The sequence below is a fragment of the Salmo salar genome, chromosome 05, assembly GCF_965601325.2.
Source record: "Salmo salar chromosome 05, fSalSal1, whole genome shotgun sequence".
Lineage (NCBI taxonomy): Eukaryota > Metazoa > Chordata > Actinopteri > Salmoniformes > Salmonidae > Salmo > Salmo salar.
In genome coordinates this window covers 87,177,133-87,199,894 of record NC_138295.1, presented here as the reverse complement: position 1 = coordinate 87,199,894, position 22,762 = coordinate 87,177,133, and the positions used below count along the sequence as shown (strand labels likewise).

Below are 22,762 nucleotides of genomic sequence, written 5' to 3'. Positions count from 1 at the left end.
CTAGACGTGAGCTGCCCAGTGACGCGAGCCTACCAGACGAGCTAAATGCCTTTTATGTTCGCTTTGAGGCAAGCAACACTGAAGCATGCACGAGAGCACCAGCTGTTCTGGATGACTGTGTGATAACGCTCTCTGTAGCCGATGTGAGCAAGACCTTTAAACAGGTCAACATTCACAAAGCCGCGGGGCCAGATGGATTACCAGGACGTGTACTCAGTCTGTGCGGACCAACTAGCAAGAGTCTTCACTGACATTTTCAACCTCTCCCTGACTGAGTCTGTAATCCCTACATGTTTCAAGCAGACCACCATAGTCACTGTGCCCATAGTCACTGTGCCCACATCAACAGCATCCTCCTGGATATCCTAGACCAGGTATTCCCAAACTGAGGTACGTAGGCGCAATGCCGTCGGGGGTACACCAAATATAAATGTGTATTGTTTTAAAAAATGTTATTCAAATTTACAACAGTCCATTTAGATTTTCCAACGGGGCTATACATTTGGGTGAGTTTTTTTCTCACCGGAGTATTCTTGTTTCACTGCCAAAAAATAAAATGAAACCATATGGTGTTCAATAAAATAACACAATGTCAAATACAGGTAGCCTAGTCAAGTAATTAACATCCAATCACATTAACCGTTACTCTCTAGCGGGAATTCCACTAACGGTCCGTATTTAGCCAAACGTAGCTGCTGCTCATTCCGTTTGCTTGGAAATTGATTAATGTTAAAAAAAGTAAGGCCAGCGTCCATAGACACATACCAGCTCTACTGGTAGTACTACTACTACCAGCAGTACTACACCTGCACCTGTCGACGACACAAGTTGTTCCACGAGCACATCCAATGCTAGCATCAGTAATTCTACATTTGTTGTTAGCCCAGCTAGCATGGACACTGACAGTTGTGAATCTGATGCAGCTGAAAGAGCTACTGTCTCCTTACCCGGGAAAGGACCGAACAACAGACAGGGACGTTGTACCATTGAAGAGGCGCAAATATGATGAGAACTACATTGATTTGGGGTTCACTTATATTGGGAGTAGTGTTTTTCCTCAGCCACAGTGTGTTTTATATGTGATAAAGTACTCTCTCACAACTCAGTGAAACCTTCACTCTTGCACAGACATTTAGAAACAAAACATGCCAATTTGAAAAATAAGCCACGGGAATTTTTGGAGCGAGAATTAAGATGACTTTCGAGTAGTGAGACGTGTATAAAAGCAACAGATCCCATTAATAATACGGGTCTAGAAGCGTCTTATATGGTGAGCTACCGAGTGGCTAGGACAGGCAAGACCCATACTATTGTGGAAGGATTTAATTCTTCCTGCTGCTGCGGATATGGCTGGGACAATGCTGGGGGAAAAGGTAAAAAAAAACTATACAAACAATGACTTCATCAAACAACACCGTTTCACGACTTATCAGTGACATGGCTGGAGATGTTTTGAAACAATTACTGCTTCGCATACAAGCCAGTGAATTCTATGCGTTACAGCTGGATGAGTAAACAGATTTGGCGGGCCTGGCACAGCTCCTGGTATATGTCCGTTAAGTTTATGGGGGGTCAATTAAGGAAGACATCCTCTTCTGGAAACCAGGACAACAGGACATCAGGAGAGGATATTTTTAAAGTACTGGACAGCTTTGTGACATCAAATGAACTTTGGTGGTCAAGATGTGTTGGCATCTGTACTGATGGTACAAAAGCCATGACAGGGAGACATAGTGGAGTGGTAACACGCGTGCAAGCAGTTGCTCCCGACGCTACATGGGTACACTGCAGCATCCGCCAAGAGGCTCTTGCTGCCAAGGGAATGCCTGACAGCTTGAAAGACGTTTTGGACATTACAGTGAAAATGGTTAACTTTGTTAAAGCAAGGCCCCTGAACTCTCGTGTATTTTCTGCACTATGCAATGATCTGGGCAGTGACCATGTAACGGTTTTATAACATACAGAAGTGCGCTGGTTATCAAGGGGCAAAGTATTGACACTTTTTAAAATGTATTTAGAGACAAGCTTAAAGTTTTCTTTACTGACCATCATTTTCACTTGTCTGACCGCTTGCATGATGACGATTCTCACACGACTGGCCTATCTGGGTGATGTTTTTTCTCACCTGAATGATCCGGTCAGAGACCTGGCAGTGTGGTGCCAGGACAACAACCTCTCCCTCAGTGTGAGCAAGACAATGGAGCTGATCGTGGACTACGGGAAAAGGCGGGCCGAACAGGCCCCCATTAACATCAAGGGAGAGCTTCAAGTTCCACATTCTAGTTCCACATCACAAAATAACTATTATGGTCCAAACACACCAAGACCGTTGTGAAGAGAGCATGACAAAACCTTTTTCCCCTCAGGAGACTGAAAAGATTTGGCACGGGTCCCCAGATCCTCAAAAAGTTCTACAGTTGCACCACGAGAGCATCCTGACCGGTTGCATCACCGCCTGGTATGGCAACTGCTCGGCATCTGACCGTAAGGTGCTACAGAGGGTAGTGTGTAGGGCCCAGTACATTACTTATGCCAAGCTTCCTGCCATCCAGGACCTCAATACCAGGCGGTATCAGAGGAAAGCACATACAATTGTCAGAGACTCCAGTCACCCAAGTCATAGACTGTTTTATCTGCTACCGCACGGCAAGAGGTACCGGAGCATCAAGTCGGGGACCAAAAGGCTCCTTAACAGCTTCTACCCTCAAGCCATAAGACTGCTGAACAATTAGTCAAATGGCCACCGGACTATTACATTGATCCATTTGTTTTTACACTGCTGCTACTTACTGTTTATTATCTATACATAGTCACTTTACCCCTACCTACATGTACAAATGACCTCCACTAACCTGTACCCCTTACTGTTTATTATCTATACATAGTCACTTTACCCCTACCTACATGTACAAATGACCTCCACTAACCTGTACCCCCTTACTGTTTATTATCTATACATAGTCACTTTACCCCTACCTACATGTACAAATGACCTCCACTAACCTGTACCCCCTTACTGTTTATTATCTATACATAGTCATTTTACCCCTACCTACATGTACAAATGACCTCCACTAACCTGGACCCCTTACTGTTTATTATCTATACATAGTCACTTTACCCCTACCTACATGTACAAATGACCTCCACTAACCTGTACCCCTTACTGTTTATTATCTATACATAGTCACTTTACCCCTACCTACATGTACAAATGACCTCCACTAACCTGTACCCCTTACTGTTTATTATCTATACATAGTCACTTTACCCCTACCTACATGTACAAATGACCTCCACTAACCTGTACCCCTTACTGTTTATTATCTATACATAGTCACTTTACCCCTACCTACATGTACAAATGACCTCCACTAACCTGTACCCCTTACTGTTTATTATCTATACATAGTCACTTTACCCCTACCTACATGTACAAATGACCTCCACTAACCTGTACCCCTTACTGTTTATTATCTATACATAGTCACTTTACCCCTACCTACATGTACAAATGACCTCCACTAACCTGTACCCCCTTACTGTTTATTATCTATACATAGTCACTTTACCCCTACCTACATGTACAAATGACCTCCACTAACCTGTACCCCTTACTGTTTATTATCTATACATAGTCACTTTACCCCTACCTACATGTACAAATGACCTCCACTAACCTGTACCCCCTTACTGTTTATTATCTATACATAGTCACTTTATCCCTACCTACATGTACAAATGATCTCCACTAACCTGTACCCCTTACTGTTTATTATCTATACATAGTCACTTTATCCCTACCTACATGTACAAATGACCTCCACTAACCTGTACCCCTTACTGTTTATTATCTATACATAGTCACTTTACCCCTACCTACATGTACAGATTACCTCCACTAACCTGTACCCCTTACTGTTTATTATCTATACATAGTCACTTTACCCCTACCTACATGTACAAATGACCTCCACTAACCTGTACCCCTTACTGTTTATTATCTATACATAGTCACTTTACCCCTACCTACATGTACAAATGACCTCCACTAACCTGTACCCCTTACTGTTTATTATCTATACATAGTCACTTTACCCCTACCTACATGTACAAATGACCTCCACTAACCTGTACCCCTTACTGTTTATTATCTATACATAGTCACTTTACCCCTACCTACATGTACAAATGACCTCCACTAACCTGTACCCCTTACTGTTTATTATCTATACATAGTCACTTTACCCCTACCTACATGTACAGATGACCTCCACTAACCTGTACCCCTTACTGTTTATTATCTATACATAGTCACTTTATCCCTACCTACATGTACAAATGACCTCCACTAACCTGTACCCCTTACTGTTTATTATCTATACATAGTCACTTTACCCCTACCTACATGTACAAATGACCTCCACTAACCTGTACCCCTTACTGTTTATTATCTATACATAGTCACTTTACCCCTACCTACATGTACAGATTACCTCCACTAACCTGTACCCCTTACTGTTTATTATCTATACATAGTCACTTTACCCCTACCTACATGTACAAATGACCTCCACTAACCTGTACCCCTTACTGTTTATTATCTATACATAGTCACTTTACCCCTACCTACATGTACAAATGACCTCCACTAACCTGTACCCCTTACTGTTTATTATCTATACATAGTCACTTTACCCCTACCTACATGTACAAATGACCTCCACTAACCTGTACCCCTTACTGTTTATTATCTATACATAGTCACTTTACCCCTACCTACATGTACAAATGACCTCCACTAACCTGTACCCCTTACTGTTTATTATCTATACATAGTCACTTTACCCCTACCTACATGTACAGATGACCTCCACTAACCTGTACCCCTTACTGTTTATTATCTATACATAGTCACTTTATCCCTACCTACATGTACAAATGACCTCCACTAACCTGTACCCCTTACTGTTTATTATCTATACATAGTCACTTTACCCCTACCTACATGTACAAATGACCTCCACTAACCTGTACCCCTTACTGTTTATTATCTATACATAGTCACTTTACCCCTACCTACATGTACAAATGACCTCCACTAACCTGTACCCCTTACTGTTTATTATCTATACATAGTCACTTTACCCCTACCTACATGTACAGATTACCTCCACTAACCTGTACCCCTTACTGTTTATTATCTATACATAGTCACTTTACCCCTACCTACATGTACAAATGACCTCCACTAACCTGTACCCCTTACTGTTTATTATCTATACATAGTCACTTTATCCCTACCTACATGTACAGATTACCTCCACTAACCTGTACCCCTTACTGTTTATTATCTATACATAGTCACTTTACCCCTACCTACATGTACAAATGACCTCCACTAACCTGTACCCCCTTACTGTTTATTATCTATACATAGTCACTTTACCCCTACCTACATGTACAAATGACCTCCACTAACCTGTACCCCTTACTGTTTATTATCTATACATAGTCACTTTATCCCTACCTACATGTACAAATGACCTCAAATAACCTGAACCCTTGCACACTGACTCGGTACCGGTACCCCCTGTATATAGCCTAGTTATTGTTATGTTATTGTGTTACTTTTGATTATATTAGTATTTTTGACTTTAGTTTATTTGGTAATTATTTTCTTAACTCTTCTTGAACTGCACTGTTAAGGGCTTGTAAGTAAGCATTTCACGGTATGGTCAACACTTGTTGTATTCGGCGCATGTGACAAAGTTTGACTTGTTTGGTGGCTGGAAGTAGCTTTGGGGATTTAACATGATAAGCTGCTGGAGTGGAGATTGACTCTTCTGTTTAGACTGTTAAGAGTATAAACTGAGAATGTAGCTACGAGCCAGCCAGTACAATAGAATCAACGTGTGTGTGTGTGTGTGTGTGTGTGTGTGTGTGTGTGTGTGTGTGTGTGTGTGTGTGTGTGTGTGTGTGTGTGTGTGTGTGTGTGTGTGTGTGTGTGTGTGTGTGTGTGTGTGTGTGTGTGTGTGTGTGTGAGCCAGCCAATACAATAGAGTGTGTGTGAGAGAGTCAGCCTATACAATAGAATCAACATGGTGTGTGTGAGGAGAAACATGAATGCCGTAACAGCCACCTTGTTACTTTTGCAGCATGTTTATATAAAGACTTTAGAGATGTAGGGGTTGCAACAAGCTCAGGATGATCAGTGATTGGGGTTGTTTGTATTAGAGATTACTAACTGGGTTGTTTTCAGTAGTGAATACTAACTGGGTTGTTTTCAGTAGTGATTACTAACTGGGTTGTTTGTAGTAGTGATTACTAACTGGGTTGTTTTCAGTAGTGATTACTAACTGGGTTGTTTTCAGTAGTGATTACTAACTGGGTTGTTTGTAGTAGTGATTACTAACTGGGTTGTTTTCAGTAGTGATTACTAACTGGGTTGTTTTCAGTAGTGATTACTAACTGGGTTGTTTTCAGTAGTGATTACTAACTGGGTTGTTTTTTATCCTATGACTGGCTGCGTCCCAAATGGCACCCTATTCCCTGTATAACTTTTGACCAGAGCCCATATATCGGAAATGGGGTCTAAAATGGCCCCCCATTTCCTACATCCTATTCCCTAAACAGAGCACTACTTTTGACCAGGGCCCATAGGGTCAAAAGTTGTCCTTTAGAGAATAGTGTTGAGCAGCCTATGTGTGTTTTAACTCCTGCTCAGGGAGAAGAGCACGGCCACAGCCCAGCATGCTGCCAACCTAGTGAAGAAGAAGATGGAGCTGGTGGAGGAGAACCAGAGGCTGAAGGCAGAACGAGAGACCCAGCGCAGGGAGGACCAGCTGAGAGACAGTCTCTCAGAGCTCCAGGTTGAACAAACAGAGTGGAGAGACACACACACACACACACGGCAAGCTTTCCAGGACATTAGTTATGTATGAGTCTTGTGTTGTTGTAATTTCAGAAGTTGAAAGAGGAGACTGCGAATTATGCCAAAGAGGCAGAGAGATGGAAGGTGGAGAGGAACACACTTCAGAACCAATCAGAGCAGCTGGAGGAACACCTGAAAGTTGCCAAACAGGAAGTGCAGGTGAGACTTGTGTCGTATGGAGCCGATGTCTACTAGTCAATTGTCCCTGAGCACCTGCTCATGGACACATAGCATTAAGAAGTCAACATTCAACCCTCACCACAGCACATTAACGAGTCTACATTCAATTCTTAACACAGCACATTAACGAGTCCAAATTCAATTCTTAACACAGCACATTAACGAGTCCACATTCACTTCTCACCACAGCACATTAACGAGTCTACATTCAACTCTCACCACAGCACATTAACGAGTCCACATTCACTCCTCACCACAGCACATTAACGAGTCCACATTCATGCCTCACCACGGCACATTAACGAGTCCACATTCAACTCTCACCACAGCACATTAACGAGTCCACATTCAACCCTCACCACGGCACATTAACGAGTCTACATTCAACCCTCACCACGGCACATTAACGAGTCCACATTCAACCCTCACCACAGCACATTAACGAGTCCACATTCAACCCTCACCACGGCACATTAACGAGTCCACATTCAACCCTCACCACGGCACATTAACGAGTCCACATTCAACCCTCACCACGGCACATTAACGAGTCCACATTCAACCCTCACCACGGCACATTAACGAGTCCACATTCAACTCTCACCACAGCACATTAACGAGTCCACATTCAACCCTCACCACGGCACATTAACGAGTCTACATTCAACCCTCACCACGGCACATTAACGAGTCCACATTCAACCCTCACCACAGCACATTAACGAGTCCACATTCAACCCTCACCACAGCACATTAACGAGTCTACATTCAATCCTCACCACAGCACATTAACGAGTCTACATTCAAACCTCACCACAGCACAATAACGAGTCTACATTCCAGCCTCACCACAGCACATTAACGAGTCTACATTCAAACCTCACTACACCTAATCTATGGATTTCACATGACTGGAAATATAGCTATGCATCTGTTGGTAACAGATACCTTAAAAAAATGTAGGGGTGTGGTGGATCAGAGAACCAGTCAGTATCTGGACTGACCACCATTTGCCTCATGCAGCGCGACACATCTCCTTCGCATAGAGGTGATCAGGCTGTTGATTGGCCTGTGGAATGTTGTCCCACTCATCAATGGCTGTGCGGAGTTGCTGGATATTGGAGGGAACTGGAACACGCTGTCGTACACGTCGATCCAGAGCATCCCACACATGCACAATGGGTGGCATGTCTGACAAGTACGAGGCAATGGAAGGACTGGGACATTCATCCGTGAAGAGCACACTTATCCAGCATGCCAGTTGCCATCGAAGGTGAGCATTTGCCCACTGAAGTCGGTTACGACACCAAACTGGTCAGGTCAAGACTCTGGTGAGGACGACGAGCACACAGATGAGCTTCCCTGAGAAATTGTTTGGTTGTGCAAACCCACAGTTTCATCAAGTAAAGAAGTTGGATGTGGAGGTCCTGGGCTGGCGTGGTTACACGAGGTTTGTGGTTTTGAGGCCGGTTGGACGTACTGCAAATTCTCTAAAACTATGTATTTTATTTTTATTTCACCGTTATTTAACCCAGTAAGCAAGTTGAGAACAAGTTCTCATTTACAACTGTGACCTGGCCAAGATAAAGCAAAGGAGTGTGACACAGACAGCAACACAGAGTTACACATGGAGTAAACAAGCATACAGTCAACAACACAATAGAAAGAAAAGGATATATACAGTGTGCAAATGGCATGAGGTAAGGCAATAAATAGGCCATAGTAGTGAAGTAATTGCAATTTAGCAAATTAACACTGGAGTGATAGATGAGCAGATTATGATGTGCAAGTAGAAATACTGGTGTGCAAAAGAGCAGAAAAGTAAATAAAAACAATATGGGATGAGGTAGGTAGATTGGGTGGGCTATTTACAGATGGGCTATGTACAGCTGCAGCGATGGGTTAGCTGCTCAGATAGCTGATGTTTAAAGTTAGTGAGGGAAATATAAGTCTCCAGCTTCAGCGTTTTTATATATATATATTTTTTTTTTATTATTTTTTTTTGCAATTAGTTCCAGTCATTGGCAACAGACAACTGGAAGGAAAGGCGGCCAAAGGAGGTGTTGGCTTTGGGGATGACCAGTGAGATATATCTGCTGGAGTGCGTGCTACGGGTGGATGTCGTGACCAGTGAGCTGAGATAAGGCGGAGCTTTACCTAGCATAGACTTTTATAGATGACCTGGAGCCAGTGGGTCTGGCGACGAATATGTAGCGATGGCCAGCCGACTAGAGCATATAGGTCACAGTGGTGGGTGGTATAAGGGGCTTTGGTGACAAAACGGATGGCACTGGGATAGACTGCATCCAGTTTGCTGAGTAGAGTATTGGAAGCTATTTTGTAAATGACATCGCCGAAGTCGAGGATCGGTAGGATAGTCAGTTTTACGAGGGTAAGTTTGGTGGCGTGAGTGAAGGAGGCTTTGTTACGTAATAGGAAGCCGATTCTAGATTTCATTTTAGATTGGAGATGTTTAATATGATTCTGGAAGGAGAGTTTACAGTCTAGCCAGACACCTAGGTATTTGTAGTTGTCCACATATTCTAAGTCAGAACCGTCCAGAGTAGTGATGCTAGTCGGGCGGGCAGGTGCGGGCAGCGAACGGTTGAAAAGCATGCATTTGGTTTTACTAGCATTTAAGAGCAGTTGGAGGCCACGGAAGGAGTGTTGTATGGCATTGAAGCTCGTTTGGAGGTTAGTTAACACAGTGTTCAAAGAAGGGCCAGATGTATACAGAATGGTGTCGTCTGCGTAGAGGTGGATCAGGGAATCACCCGCAGCAAAAGCGACATCGTTGATATATACAGAGAAAAGAGTAGGCCCGAGAATTGAACCCTGTGGCACCCCCGTAGAGATTGCCAGAGGTCCGGACAACAGGCCCTCCGATTTGACACACTGAACTCTGTCTGAGAAGTTGTTGGTGAACTAGGCGAGGCAGTCATTTGAGAAACCAAGGCTGTTGAGTCTGCCGATTAAGAATACGGTGATTGACAGTCGAAAGCCTTGGCCAGGTCGATGAATACGGCTGCACAGTAATGTCTCTTATCGATGGCGGTTATGATATCGTTTAGTACCTTGAGCGTGGCTGAGGTGCACCCGAGACCAGCTCGGAAACCGGATTGCACAGCGGAGAAGGTACGGTGGGATTCGAAATGGTCAGTGATCTGTTTATTAACTTTGCTTTCGAAGACTTTAGAAAGGCAGGGCAGGATGGATATAGGTCTATAACAGTTTGGGTCTAGAGTGTCACCTCCTTTGAAGAGGGGGATGACCGCAGCAGCTTTCCAATCTTTAGGGATCTCAGATGATACGAAAGAGAGGTTGAACAGACTGGCAATAGGGGTTGCAACAATGGTGGCGGATAATTTTAGAAAGAGAGGGTCCAGATTGTCTAGCCCAGCTGATTTGTACATGTCCAGGTTTTGCAGCTCTTTCATAAAATCTGCTGTCTGGATTTGGGTGAAGGAGAAGCTGGGGAGGCTTGGGCAAGTAGTTGCGGGGGGTGCGGAGCTGTTGGGGTAGCCAGGAGGAAAGCATGGCCAGCCGTAGAGAAATGCTTATTGAAATTCTCGATTATCGTGGATTTATCGGTGTTGACCGTGTTACCTAGCCTCAGTGCAGTGGGCAGCTGGGAGGAGGTGCTCTTGTTCTCCATGGACTTTACAGTGTCCCAAAACTTTTTAGAGTTAGAGCTACAGGATGCAAATTTCTGTTTGAAAAACCTAGTCTTTGCTTTCCTGATTGACTGCGTGTATTGGTTCCTGACTTCCCTGAAAAGTTGCATATCGCAGGGACAATTCGATGCTAGTGTAGTCCGCCACAGGATTTTTTTTGTGCAGGTCGAGGACAGTCAGGTCTGGAGTGAACCAAGGGCTAGATCTGTTCTTAGTTCTCCATTTTTTGAAAGGGGCATGCTTATTTAAGATGGTGAGGAAATTACTTTTAAAGAACAACCAGGCATCCTCGACTGACGGGATGAGGTCAATATCCTTCCAGGATACCCGGGCCAGGTCGATTAGAATGGCCTGCTCACAGAAGTGTTTTAGGGAGTGTTTGACAGTGACGAGGGGTGGTTGTTTGACCGCGGACCCATAGCGGATGCAGGCAATGATCGCTGAGATCTTGATTGAAAACAACAGAGGTGTATTTGGAGGGCAAGTTGGTCAGGATAATATCTATGAGGGTGCCCATGTTTACGGATTTAGGTTTGTACCTGGTGGGTTCCTTGATAATTTGTGTGAGTTTGAGGGCATCTACCTTAGATTGTAGGACTGCCGGGGTGTTAAGCATATCCCAGTTTAGGTCACCTAACAGAACGAACTCTGAAGATAGATGGGGGGCAATCAATTCACATATGGTGTCCAGGGCACAGCTGGGAGCTGAGGGGGGTCTATAACAGGCGGCAACAGTGAGAGACTTATTTCTGGAGAGATTAATTTTTAAAATTAGAAGCTCGAACTGTTTGGGCATAAACCTGGAAAGTATGACAAAACATGCAGGCTATCTCTGGAGTAGATTGCAACTCCTCCCCCTTTGGCAGTTCTATCTTGACGGAAAATGTTGTAGTTGGGTATGGAAATCTCCGAATTTTTGGTGGCCTTCCTTAGCCAGGATTCAGACACGGCAAGGACATCTGGGTTGGCGGAGTGTGCTAAAGCAGTGAGTAAAACAAACTTAGGGAGGAGGCTTCTGATGTTAACACGCATGAAACCAAGGCTTTTTCGGTTACAGAAGTCAACAAATGAGTGCCTGGGGACACGCAGGGCTTGGGTTAACCTCCACATCACCCGAGGAACAGAGGAGGAGTAGGATGAAGGTACGGCTAAAGGCTATCAAAACTGGTCGTCTAGTGCGTTGGGGACAGAGAATAAAAGGAGCAGATTTCTGGGCGTGGTAGAATAGATTCAGGTCCTAATGTACAGACGGGTATGGTGGGGTGCGGGTACAGTGGAGGTAAACCCAGGCACTGAGTGATGATAAGAGAGGTTGCATCTCTGGACGGGCTAGTTATGCTGGGTGAGGTCACCACATGTGTGGGAGGTGGGACAAAGGAGGTATCTGAGGCATGTTGAGTGGGACTAGGGGCTCCGCAGTAAACTAAAACAATGATAACTATCCTAAACAATAGTATACAAGGCATATGGACATTTGAGAGAGACATAAAGCGAGGCATAAAGCAATCACAGGTGTTGATTGGGAGAGCTAGCTAAGACAACGGCGGCTTATGGTAGAGAAATTAACATTCAATTCTCTGGCAACAGCTCTGGTGGACATTCCTGCAGTCAGCATTTCAATTGCACGCTCCCCCAAAACTTGAGACATCGGTGGTATTGTGTTGTGTGTCAAAACTGCACATTTTAGAGTGGCCCCAGCACAAGGTGCACCTGTATAATGATCATACTGTTTAATATGCTTCTTGATATGCCACACCTGTCAGGTGGATGGATTATTTTGGCAAAGTAGAAATGCTCACTAACAGCTACGTAAACAAATTTGTGCACAAAATATGAGAAGAATAAGCTTTTTGTGCTAATGGAAAAAAATGTGGATCTTTTATTTCAACTCATGAAACATGGGGCCAACACTTTACATGTTGCATTTATATTGTTGTTCAGTGTATAATGCAAATGTTTGGCTTTGTCCTCAATGATGTTTTTGTTGTTGTTGGCAGGGTCGTAAGTGTGGAGGGACATGGTAGTGCAGGTATGAGGTTTTAAAGGCATAGACCTGGGTCCGGTTTTCCAAAAGCATCTTAATGCTCAGTTCATCCATAGAACCTTCCTAGCAACATTGTTAAATCGCCGAGCTGTTTCCCCAAACCATCGTTAGTAAAGTTGCACTTGAAAACTCACCATTTTTTTTAGTCTGCCTCAGTCTTTACAATTGAACAAGAACCTAGATGACTGCATTATTTTTTTTAAATGCATTCAGCTGATGTATTTCAATCATATTGAAATAAATGTCATGTTCTGTTTGTAGGCTACACGGTCTGTCATTTTTGCCTGAATATATTTCATGTGTAACAACGTGCGTAATGATGCGCCAAATGAATGAGTGCATTACGGAATAAGCCGCCTCCAATTTTTGTAGCCATTAGGTTTTAATATCTCTAGGAGCTGATCTATCGTCAGTATTGTAGAATAATTCTAATGTTAAGGTCAGATTTGAATGGAGAAAAGCTTATCACCACTGGACCGAGATGTCAGTTAAAAGTCTAGTTTTGATTTGCATTTGGTTGAGTTGTCAACTAACCGTGAATTCAACATGAAATCCACGACAAATGTCACCATGTCATTGGATTTAGGTTAAAAGTTGGATGAAATAAAAACACTAAATGCCCTTACGTTGATGACTTTTTGCAAATTCAATCAGTTTTCCACGTTGATTTAACTTCATCACATAGATGTTTGGGGTTGAAATGACATGATTCAGACAGATTTTGCCCAGGGGCCGAGAGCAGCGCTGCCTTTCTTTCAGTAGCAACACATTGCCCAACGTACTTAGCGAACGCTCTTTCTGCGTGGTGTTTTAGGAAACGCATGTTACATCTTCGGCTGTTGCAGGAAAGATACATGGTTAAAACACTTGTAAGCCTAAATTCCAACGCTTTGGGGAAGCCGGGCCCTGGTTTATAGTTAGTATGAATGTTATGAAAGACTGAAGGAACGTAAAGGTACATCATGTGACTAATGTCCTCATTAGCGGCATAAACAATGTAGCAGGTGTCATGTGGATGTATTCCTCGTGTCACCATTCACTTTTTTTAGATTTTTTGTTGTTGATCTTTAACACTGTATTGTTGGAAAAGTCAGCATTTCACTGCCAATCTACAGCTGTTGTTTCCAAAGCATGTGACAAATAGGATTTGATTTGTGCTACTGTGTTTCTGTCTTTGGTGTTTGAATGCTTCTCCCTGTGTTTAGGCTATGAGGGGACAGTTAAAGAAGAAGGAGAAGCAAGTGGATAAGCTCCTGGACTCAGCGGTGGCTGAACGGTTCTGTCGACTGGCTGAGAGAGTCGATTCTCTGAGAGGATTAAGGTACTGTGATGGTCTGAGTTGCAAATGGTGCCCTATATAGTGCACTCTGGTCGAAAGTAGTGCACCATATGGTAATGAGGTGCCATTTTCTGACTTCCCCCCCCACACCTCTCGAATAGGAGGTATTTTATAATAGAATAACGAAAATTAAGTAACCAAATGTTTTATTATTATTATTATTTCTATTTGTAATTTTTTTACAATTCAACTTTTCACATTGAGTTACTCTTACTTTCTTTTGATTTGCATTATTGTGGTTTCATTTCTACTGGTCAGAGAGAGAAACCCAGGTAACACGGATAGTGACAGCCTTACGGAGTCTATCAATGTTGTCATAAACAACAGCATCTCTGCTCCGGTTGCCATGGAGAAGCTGGAGTCGGCATGGAGAGATTACAGCCTGGCTCAGGAGAAACTCAAGGCCTGTCCGACGGTCAGTATGCATGCTGCTGTTAAAGGCTGCGTACAAAATGGCACCCTATTCCCTATTTAGTGCACTACTTTTGACCAGGGCCCATAGTGGTTTGGTTGAAAGTAGTGTACTAAATTGGGAATAGGGTGTCATTTGGGACACAATGACACACATCTCATCAGATCAGAATACAGTTTCTCATCAGTGAAATGACCATGTTTTGGCATCCATTTTGCAGAAGGAGCAGCTTGGGGATCTGATAGACAACCGGAATAAGGTGCGAGGTGTTCTGGCTGCCACTGTAGAGTCCTTCCTTCAGGAGGCTAAGTGTTTGCCAGTCAGACAACGCATGGACAAACTGAAGGTACTGAAAATGAAAACTATGATTCTGTCATTTGAATTTTTTTTTTTTCATTCAACACTCCAAATATTTGAAGTGTTAGTTATTTCTAGATGACCTTACAGGATTGGGGTTATATCAAGGCTATCAGCTGAACATGCTCTGATGCATCAACATCTAAGAATGTGGCCCAAATAGCACCCTATTCCCTAAATAGTGTACTATATAGGGTATTATTTGGGACGCGTGCTATAATCAAGCTGTTGTTACCCATGTGTCCGTGTTACAGGAGGTGAGCTCTTCCCTGACTGCTGTGTTTGGTCCAGCCTCTATGGAGGGTCATGTTGGAGAACAGGCCTTTGAGCAGTACTACCAGTGGAGGACTCAGAGGAGTCGGCTCACCAGCTCCGTCAGAGATGGGACGGACAAGGCCCTCAAGGCCCTCTGTACCTGGTCGGAGAACGTTGGCAAGGTACAGAATGATCCAGTACCGCTTTGGTTTGGGTGAACTGAGGATGAAGAACCTTAAAAAAGAGAGTCTGTGTTTATTTCTCCCAAGCTTTTGTGTGTACTGTGAAGGGTGGGAATGGGAAACAGCTGTTCTCTTTACAAAAGTGATTGAAGATATGTAATACTTCTCCAGTGGTCTTCCTGGGTATGGAACTGTACACTTTGGGCCGGTTTCCCGGACACAGATTAAGCCTAGTCGTGGACTAAGAAACATGTTCAATCGAGTTTCTCCATTGAAAAGATTTTTTAGTTAAGCATTGGGCTTGTCTGGGAAATCCTAATCCTCCAATGTCCCTTCAGTTTTTCTGCCTGTCAGCTAAGACAGTGGTGGGAGTGAATGACATAGTGGACGGAGTGAATGAGCTGTTGAAGCAGGCAGAGATCAACGTGGCCAAGGAGCTGGACTCTCCCCTGTCAGTCGGAGTGAGTTTGGCCAGTTCCCAAATGTCACCCTATTCCCTTTTTATAGTTCACTACTTTTGACCAGGGCCCATATTTCATCTGTCCACCCCTACATGTCAGTGAGTCTTATGGTGCTTTGAAGACAACTGGGAAACATGACGTCAGTGATCTTCAGGTCGGAAAGTTGGCGCTTTAGAAAGATGGCAGAGTTTCCTGACTTGGAATTCTGAGTTGGATGACCGTTCAAAACTACTAGCTGGTCCCCCCCACCCCGAGTTCCCAGTTGTCCTAAACACACTGAAGTCGGAGATTTCCCAGTTGTCCTAAACACACTGAAGTCGGAGATTTCCCAGTTGTCCTAAACACACTGAAGTCGGAGATTTCCCAGTTGTCCTAAACACACTGAAGTCGGAGATTTCCCAGTTGTCCTAAACACACTGAAGTCTGAGATTTCCCAGTTGTCCTAAACACACTGAAGTCTGAGATTTCCCAGTTGTCCTAAACACACTGAAGTCTGAGAGTTCCCAGTTGTCCTAAACACACTGAAGTCTGAGAGTTCCCAGTTGTCCTAAACACACTGAAGTCGGAGAGTTCCCAGTTGTCCTAAACACACTGAAGTCGGAGAGTTCCCAGTTGTCCTAAACACACTGAAGTCGGAGAGTTCCCAGTTGTCCTAAACACACTGAAGTCGGAGAGTTCCCAGTTATTTTGAACACGGCATTAGCTCATCGTGTTCTTTACTGTTTGTTTGTTGGTGTTGACTTATTTGTTTACTCAACAGGAGCAGAACAACCATGAGACCAAGGTAGTGTCCAACGCTTTCCACAAAGTCATGCAGCACATCCAGAGTGAACAGAGTCTGCTGAGTGACATTATGGAGAAATATCTGCTGAACACAAAGGTGAGAGAATTGTTTTAGATGTTTAAAGTGTTTAATTACCAGATTTTCCAGAAATCAAGGTTGGAAGATTCCCAGAATTGTGAGGGAATATGCAGGAAATCTGGAATCATCCATCCAAGATTTCTGGAAAACCTAAAAGTTCCCTTAATGTTGCGACCCTAATCTGAATAGATCTTGCTGTTTGTCTTTAACCATATAGCTTCTCTTTCTGCTGTGTCAGAACACTAGCAGACTGGAGCTCTTATTTCACTCAAACTCATATTTTCTTATCAAGGATGTTCTATTCAGTTTGTGTTCTATTCAGTTTAAGGGTGAGATGCTACAGTGGCAGAATGCTAGCCCGACTCCAGACTCTCTGTTCTCTGTGAAGAAACGTATCCGCAGCCTGAGGGCTCAGCTGAGGTGGAGACAGGTGGAGGAGGCCAGTCTGGAGGAGGTGAGAGACTAGGGAGTCTATTTAGTGCACTACTTTTGACCATGGCCCTCATAAATCAAGCTGCACTTGTACAGATAACTCCTCCAAAGGGCTTTGACTTGTCAAACAGGGCAGAAAGCTAACACAATATGATGCCCCATTTCCTTATTCATTCAGCCATTTACTTAGATAACTAGCTAGTTAAACTTAAGGGTCACCCTAATGCAGAATTCTATGCTTTTCACTCAGGGGGAAAAAATATAAATCTCATATCTCATTGTAAACGCAGATCTAAAATGCTTCTTATTGTAATTTCTGTTCGGCATCAAACTAATTTCATTCATCAGTTGCGCTTCTCCACTCGGATGAGAATTCAGGAATGGGCATTCTATCAGCAGACAGAACTCTGACTGATGTGGAGCTACTGTTCTCCATCATTCTATCAGCAGACAGCACTCTGACTGATGTGGAGCTACTGTTCTCCATCATTCTATCAGCAGACAGCTCTCTGACAGATGTGTAGCTACTGTTCTCCATCATTCTATCAGCAGACAGCACTCTGACTGATGTGGAGCTACTGTTCTCCATCATTCTATCAGCAGACAGCACTCTGACTGATGTGGAGCTACTGTTCTCCATCATTCTATCAGCAGACAGCGCTCTGACTGATGTGGAGCTACTGTTCTCCATCATTCTATCAGCAGACAGCACTCTGACTGATGTGGAGCTACTGTTCTCCATCATTCTATCAGCAGACAGCACTCTGACTGACGTGGAGCTACTGTTCTCCATCATTCTATCAGCAGACAGCACTCTGACTGATGTTGAGCTACTGTTCTCCATCATTCTATCAGCAGACAGCACTCTGACTGACGTGGAGCTACTGTTCTCCATCATTCTATCAGCAGACAGCACTCTGACTGATGTGGAGCTACTGTTCTCCATCATTCTATCAGCAGACAGCTCTCTGACTGATGTGGAGCTACTGTTCTCCATCATTCTATCAGCAGACAGAACTCTGACTGATGTGTAGCTACTGTTCTCCATCATTCTATCAGCAGACAGCACTCTGACTGATGTGGAGCTACTGTTCTCCATCATTCTATCAGCAGACAGAACTCTGACTGATGTGGAGCTACTGTTCTCCATCATTCTATCAGCAGACAGCACTCTGACTGATGTGGAGCTACTGTTCTCCATCATTCTATCAGCAGACAGCACTCTGACTGATGTGGAGCTACTGTTCTCCATCATTCTATCAGCAGACAGCGCTCAGACTGATGTGGAGCTACTGTTCTCCATCATTCTATCAGCAGACAGCGCTCTGACTGATGTGGAGCTACTGTTCTCCATCATTCTATCAGCAGACAGCACTCTGACTGATGTGGAGCTACTGTTCTCCATCATTCTATCAGCAGACAGCGCTCTGACTGATGTGGAGCTACTGTTCTCCATCATTCTATCAGCAGACAGCACTCTGACTGATGTGGAGCTACTGTTCTCCATCATTCTATCAGCAGACAGAACTCTGACTGATGTGGAGCTACTGTTCTCCATCATTCTATCAGCAGACAGCGCTCTGACTGACGTGGAGCTACTGTTCTCCATCATTCTATCAGCAGACAGCACTCTGACTGATGTGGAGCTACTGTTCTCCATCATTCTATCAGCAGACAGCACTCTGATGTGGAGCTACTGTTCTCCATCATTCTATCAGCAGACAGCACTCTGACTGATGTGGAGCTACTGTTCTCCATCATTCTATCAGCAGACAGCACTCTGACTGATGTGGAGCTACTGTTCTCCATCATTCTATCAGCAGACAGCACTCTGACAGATGTGTAGCTACTGTTCTCCATCATTCTATCAGCAGACAGCACTCTGACTGATGTGGAGCTACTGTTCTCCATCATTCTATCAGCAGACAGCACTCTGACTGACGTGGAGCTACTGTTCTCCATCATTCTATCAGCAGACAGCACTCTGACTGATGTGGAGCTACTGTTCTCCATCATTCTATCAGCAGACAGCGCTCTGACTGATGTGGAGCTACTGTTCTCCATCATTCTATCAGCAGACAGCCCTCTGACTGATGTGGAGCTACTGTTCTCCATCATTCTATCAGCAGACAGCCCTCTGACTGATGTGGAGCTACTGTTCTCCATCATTCTATCAGCAGACAGCGCTCTGACTGATGTGGAGCTACTGTTCTCCATCATTCTATCAGCAGACAGCACTCTGACTGATGTGGAGCTACTGTTCTCCATCATTCTATCAGCAGACAGCCCTCTGACTGATGTGGAGCTACTGTTCTCCATCATTCTATCAGCAGACAGAACTCTGACTGATGTGGAGCTACTGTTCTCCATCATTCTATCAGCAGACAGCGCTCTGACTGATGTGGAGCTACTGTTCTCCATCATTCTATCAGCAGACAGCACTCTGACTGATGTGGAGCTACTTTTCACCAGTACTTTTCTCAGTGTAGCCAGCCTATTTTTCACCATTAAAATGCAAGATTAACTTTAAACAAAACATTAGGACATTTAGCTGGCTACATTCTTTCTATGATAAACATTAGAAATATAATGGCCATGCATCGTTGTTTGCAACAACAAAAAATACCTTTCTTTTTCATTGTAAGCTCATTTACTTGTGTGGCTGCCAGCCAAATAGTGTGGCACTTCTGTTGTAAAAGAAGCTATTTTCTGCTGAATGTGTTGCATTCATGTATTTTCTGCTGAATGTGTTGCATTAATGTATTTTCTGCTGAATGTGTTGCATTAATGTATTTTCTGCTGAATGTGTTGCATTCATGTATTTTCTGCTGAATGTGTTGCATTAATGTATTTTCTGCTGAATGTGTTGCACTAATGTATTTTCTGTGAAGGAGAACTAAAGTTGCATGTCCCTGATCACTATTGAAGCGAAAACAAAAATGACTTTCAATATAAAACAATGACCCCTGTGAACACAAAGCTGGACTCACCTACTCCCACTTTCTCCTGTTGTGCTATTTCCAAACAAACACGTGACTGTCTCAACTGTTCTGGGGAACTACGCTGAGCTTCATAATGTGACAGGTGAAATGATCACCGCGATCTGCTTTATCTCCTAACGTATTGCACAAGTTGACTGCAGGTATTTACTTAAGTAGCTACAAATATAAACATGTATTGAAACACTTCAACTTCCAGTAAATAACATCGTCCTATCACTAAAATATGTACAAAAGCACAGACTTTGACCACACTGCTCTGGACTAATACTATGGCTAAACATGCTGTAAGTGGAGACATGGAGAATAGTTCTGTATTGAAACCCCCCCCCCCCCCAAATAGTTTCAACGGTATTGAAAAACCAATCTGTGGCCATTTCCAAATACCCCGGTATACGGTATACCGGCCAAGCCTATAGGATGCCGCTTGGAACACAGTCCCAGAACAGCTGGTTTGTCTGCGGAGGACACCCAGCTCATGTGCTCAGTTTGTATAGTTATAATGGCTGAATGATTTCCTGTCAATGCAGTAGTGAGGAGAGTGGTAATATAGGAAGGGGAGGGTTATTAATGGTTTCTCCTGTCAGGCTGAAGATTTTGACCTAACAGAGATTCTGAAGAAGAAGGAAGAGATCGCTGAGATCAGAAACACTCTTTTCCAAGAAATCGGTCAAGAAAGAAAAGAATATGTACGTTACATGTTCCAACATCTTTCCATCATTCTAATTCTGTCATTTATGTTCTGTCATTCTAATTCTGTCATTTATGTTCTGTCATTCTAATTCTGTCATTTATGTTCTGTCATTCTAATTTTGTCATTTATGTTCTGTCATTCTAATTCTGTCATTCTGATTCTGTCATTCTAATTCTGTCATTCTAATTCTGTCATTCTAATTCTGTCATTCTAATTCTGTCATTTATGTTCTGTCATTTATGTTCTGTCATTTTAATTCTGTCATTTATGTTCTGTCATTCTAATTCTGTCATTCTAATTCTGTCATTCTAATTCTGTCATTCTAATTCTGTCATTCTAATTCTGTCATTTTAATTCTGTCATTTATGTTCTGTCATTTATGTTCTGTCATTCTAATTCTGTCATTCTAATTCTGTCATTTATGTTCTGTCATTTATGTTCTGTCATTTATGTTCTGTCATTTATGTTCTGTCATTCTAATTCTGTCATTTATGTTCTGTCATTTATGTTCTGTCATTTATGTTCTGTCATTTATGTTCTGTCATTTATGTTCTGTCATTCTAATTCTGTCATTCTAATTCTGTCATTCTAATTCTGTCATTTATGTTCTGTCATTTATGTTCTGCATTTTAATTCTGTCATTTATGTTCTGTCATTCTAATTCTGTAATTTATGTTCTGTCATTCTAATTCTGTCATTCTAGTTCTGTCATTCTAGTTCTGTCATTCTAGTTCTGTCATTTATGTTCTGTCATTCTAATTCTGTCATTTATGTTCTGTCATTCTAATTCTGTCATTTATGTTCTGTCATTCTAATTCTGTCATTCTAATTCTGTCATTTATGTTCTGTCATTCTAATTCTGTCATTCTAATTCTGTCATTGTAATTCTGTCATTTATGTTCTGTCATTCTAATTCTGTCATTTATGTTCTGTCATTGTAATTCTGTCATTTATATGTTCTGTCATTGTAATTTGTCATTTATATGTTCTGTCATTGTAATTCTGTCATTTATATGTTCTGTCATTGTAATTCTGTCATTTATATGTTCTGTCATTCTAATTCTGTCATTTATATGTTCTGTCATTCTAATTCTGTCATTTATGTTCTGTCATTCTAATTCTGTCATTCTAATTCTGTCATTCTAATTCTGTCATTCTAATTCTGTCATTCTAATTCTGTCATTTATGTTCTGTCATTCTAATTCTGTCATTTATGTTCTGTCATTCTAATTCTGTCATTTATGTTCTGTCATTCTAATTCTGTCATTTATGTTCTGTCATTGTAATTCTGTCATTTATGTTCTGTCATTGTAATTCTGTCATTTATATGTTCTGTCATTGTAATTTGTCATTTATATGTTCTGTCATTCTAATTCTGTCATTTATGTTCTGTCATTGTAATTCTGTCATTTATGTTCTGTCATTGTAATTCTGTCATTTATGTTCTGTCATTGTAATTCTGTCATTTATATGTTCTGTCATTGTAATTCTGTCATTTATATGTTCTGTCATCCTAATTCTGTCATTTATATGTTCTGTCATCCTAATTCTGTCATTTATATGCTCTGTCATTCTAATTCTGTCATTCTAATTCTGTGTTCCAACTAAGTCCGGGAACACTTCCACACTTCTCATCAAATCAGTTCCACTCATCACACCCCTCCCTAATAGCTGTGTCATGTTTGAGTTGTAGATGAAGCTCAGTGCTCTGGCTGAAGGCTGCTGTCCTGAGCTCCCCCTGCTCTACCCTGAGGCAGACATCCACAGCCACATGGTGAGACACAACCGGAGTCCTGACTGATCCAACTATACCTCTGTACAAGACCATATGGAAAACAGGACATGGTCACATTGTGCTGCAGTACTATCCCCGAGTGGAAATCTGTCAATGTGTCCAGTATTATTTCAGTGTGTGTTCCTAATTACCATGTTCTCAT

At 42.6% G+C, this 22,762-nt stretch overlaps 1 protein-coding gene across 1 annotated transcript in view; it reads left to right on the top strand.

The window, feature by feature from the left end:
* LOC106577404 (serine/threonine-protein kinase 31) overlaps nt 1-22,762 on the top strand; it is a 33,901-nt gene that overhangs the window by 4,595 nt on the left and 6,544 nt on the right. The window contains exons 8-18 of the mRNA XM_082974953.1: nt 6,728-6,872; nt 6,968-7,093; nt 14,038-14,153; nt 14,430-14,586; nt 14,804-14,929; nt 15,195-15,377; nt 15,716-15,838; nt 16,599-16,718; nt 17,023-17,154; nt 20,719-20,820; nt 22,519-22,599. Of these exons, the coding sequence (XP_082831079.1) occupies nt 6,728-6,872; nt 6,968-7,093; nt 14,038-14,153; nt 14,430-14,586; nt 14,804-14,929; nt 15,195-15,377; nt 15,716-15,838; nt 16,599-16,718; nt 17,023-17,154; nt 20,719-20,820; nt 22,519-22,599 (1,411 nt within the window). The remainder of the gene's footprint in view (nt 1-6,727; nt 6,873-6,967; nt 7,094-14,037; nt 14,154-14,429; nt 14,587-14,803; nt 14,930-15,194; nt 15,378-15,715; nt 15,839-16,598; nt 16,719-17,022; nt 17,155-20,718; nt 20,821-22,518; nt 22,600-22,762) is intronic.